General features: G+C 37.9%; 1 protein-coding gene across 1 annotated transcript in view; it reads left to right on the top strand.

The window, feature by feature from the left end:
* LOC104778551 (glutathione gamma-glutamylcysteinyltransferase 2-like) overlaps positions 1–2669 on the top strand; it is a gene marked incomplete at its 3' end in the record, with an annotated part of 3645 nt that extends 976 nt beyond the window's left edge. The window contains exons 2-10 of the mRNA XM_019239419.1: positions 123–279; positions 374–612; positions 829–992; positions 1089–1300; positions 1395–1633; positions 1850–2013; positions 2110–2161; positions 2267–2494; positions 2589–2669. Of these exons, the coding sequence (XP_019094964.1) occupies positions 123–279; positions 374–612; positions 829–992; positions 1089–1300; positions 1395–1633; positions 1850–2013; positions 2110–2161; positions 2267–2494; positions 2589–2669 (1536 nt within the window). The remainder of the gene's footprint in view (positions 1–122; positions 280–373; positions 613–828; positions 993–1088; positions 1301–1394; positions 1634–1849; positions 2014–2109; positions 2162–2266; positions 2495–2588) is intronic.

Genomic DNA, 2671 nt, shown 5'->3' with positions numbered 1-2671 from the left:
TCGTTTTTTTTTTTTTTTTTTTTGTTTGGTTGAGATCTGAGAATGCTTGCTTGCTAATATATATGTTAATTTTAAAATCAGGAATCATCCACAAGTGTTTTGCTAATTTTGTGTTTTTGCAGCAAATCTTCAATGAAGCGCTTCAGAAAGGCACTATGGAAGGATTTTTTACGCTCATGTCTTATTTTCAGACTCAGTCTGAGCCTGCCTTTTGTGGCTTAGCTAGTCTCTCTATGGTTTTGAATGCTCTCTCTATTGATCCAGGGAGAAAATGGAAAGGTGCACACCTGATCAACTCCATTTTTTGGGACTACTACTAGAAGAACATCACATTTTGGTGGTGTTTTTTTGAATATTTTGGTTTTCCCACTAGGGCCTTGGCGGTGGTTTGATGAATCTATGCTGGAATGTTGCGAGCCCCTGGAGATAGTCAAGGATAAAGGCATTTCATTTGGCAAAGTTTTTTGCTTGGCTCATTCTTCTGGAGCTAAAGTTGAAGCTTTCCGCACTAATCAGAGCACTATTGATGATTTCCGCAAGTTAGTGGTCAAATGTTCCACTTCTGATAATTGTCATATGATCTCAACATATCATAGAGAACTACTCAAGCAGGTATCGTTTCTTTGGCCTAAACTCTTGAGTATTGTTAACAGTATTTTGGCAATTAAGTGAATTTCATTACCCTTAATCATCTTACGGTGGTCCTGTGTATCTATCTGAATGTTATTACAAAGTTTGAGATTGCTGAAACTCTGTTGTGTCCTGCTATGAAGTTGCTGAAACTCTGTAGTGACTTGATATGAATGATTCTTATGTATCTGATTGCAGACTGGAACAGGCCATTTTTCACCCATTGGTGGTTATAATGCTGAAAGAGATATGGCTTTGATTCTTGATGTCGCTCGTTTCAAGTATCCTCCTCATTGGGTTCCTCTTAAACTTCTTTGGGATGCCATGGACAGTATTGATCAGTCAACTGGGAGACGTAGAGGGTACCTTATCTTTTTTCTTAGGCTTATCATGTATGATTAAAGAATGTCATCGTTTCCATCTTACCAAATTCCCTTTTTCTGTTATTCTGCTTTCAGGTTCATGCTTATATCAAGACCCCACAGAGAACCAGGATTGCTCTATACTCTAGTAAGTCCAACCAAAGTCATGTATCTATTTGTAGTTGCTGCTGCTATTATAATAAACTTTTCTTTCAAATTCGACTATNCTGAGCCTGCCTTTTGTGGCTTAGCTAGTCTCTCTATGGTTTTGAATGCTCTCTCTATTGATCCAGGGAGAAAATGGAAAGGTGCACACCTGATCAACTCCATTTTTTGGGACTACTACTAGAAGAACATCACATTTTGGTGGTGTTTTTTTGAATATTTTGGTTTTCCCACTAGGGCCTTGGCGGTGGTTTGATGAATCTATGCTGGAATGTTGCGAGCCCCTGGAGATAGTCAAGGATAAAGGCATTTCATTTGGCAAAGTTTTTTGCTTGGCTCATTCTTCTGGAGCTAAAGTTGAAGCTTTCCGCACTAATCAGAGCACTATTGATGATTTCCGCAAGTTAGTGGTCAAATGTTCCACTTCTGATAATTGTCATATGATCTCAACATATCATAGAGAACTACTCAAGCAGGTATCGTTTCTTTGGCCTAAACTCTTGAGTATTGTTAACAGTATTTTGGCAATTAAGTGAATTTCATTACCCTTAATCATCTTACGGTGGTCCTGTGTATCTATCTGAATGTTATTACAAAGTTTGAGATTGCTGAAACTCTGTTGTGTCCTGCTATGAAGTTGCTGAAACTCTGTAGTGACTTGATATGAATGATTCTTATGTATCTGATTGCAGACTGGAACAGGCCATTTTTCACCCATTGGTGGTTATAATGCGGAAAGAGATATGGCTTTGATTCTTGATGTCGCTCGTTTCAAGTATCCTCCTCATTGGGTTCCTCTTAAACTTCTTTGGGATGCCATGGACAGTATTGATCAGTCAACTGGGAGACGTAGAGGGTACCTTATCTTTTTTCTTAGGCTTATCATGTATGATTAAAGAATGTCATCGTTTCCATCTTACCAAATTCCCTTTTTCTGTTATTCTGCTTTCAGGTTCATGCTTATATCAAGACCCCACAGAGAACCAGGATTGCTCTATACTCTAGTAAGTCCAACCAAAGTCATGTATCTATTTGTAGTTGCTGCTGCTATTATAATAAACTTTTCTTTCAAATTCGACTATTGATAATTTCTTGTTTATCAATTTCAGAGTTGTAAGGATGAGAGCTGGATCAGCATTGCAAAGTATTTGAAGGAAGATGTTCCTCGTCTTGTAAGCTCACAACATGTTGATACTATTGAAAGAATCTTATATGTTGTATTCAAGTCACTTCCGGCAGATTTCAGCCAGTTTATCAGATGGATGGTTGAGGTTCGAAGAATAGAGGATTTTAATCAAAATCTCAGCTTAGAGGAGAAATCAAGGCTCGACTTGAAGGTATCATCTTGTTGATTTGCTTCTGAATTTTAGTTTTCCGTGTAAATGTTCCGTCAGTTCATTCATCTATATTCTATGGTTCGTTTTGCTGTAGCAAGAGTTGCTGAAACAAGTGCAAGAAACTAAACTGTTCAAGCATGTGGATAAGTTTCTATCCTCTGTGAATTACGAAGACAA

This window comes from Camelina sativa, chromosome 3, assembly GCF_000633955.1.
Source record: "Camelina sativa cultivar DH55 chromosome 3, Cs, whole genome shotgun sequence".
In the NCBI taxonomy this organism is placed as follows: domain Eukaryota; kingdom Viridiplantae; phylum Streptophyta; class Magnoliopsida; order Brassicales; family Brassicaceae; genus Camelina; species Camelina sativa.
The sequence above is the reverse complement of the archived record's forward strand: the minus strand, read 5'-3'. Positions and strand labels throughout refer to the sequence as shown.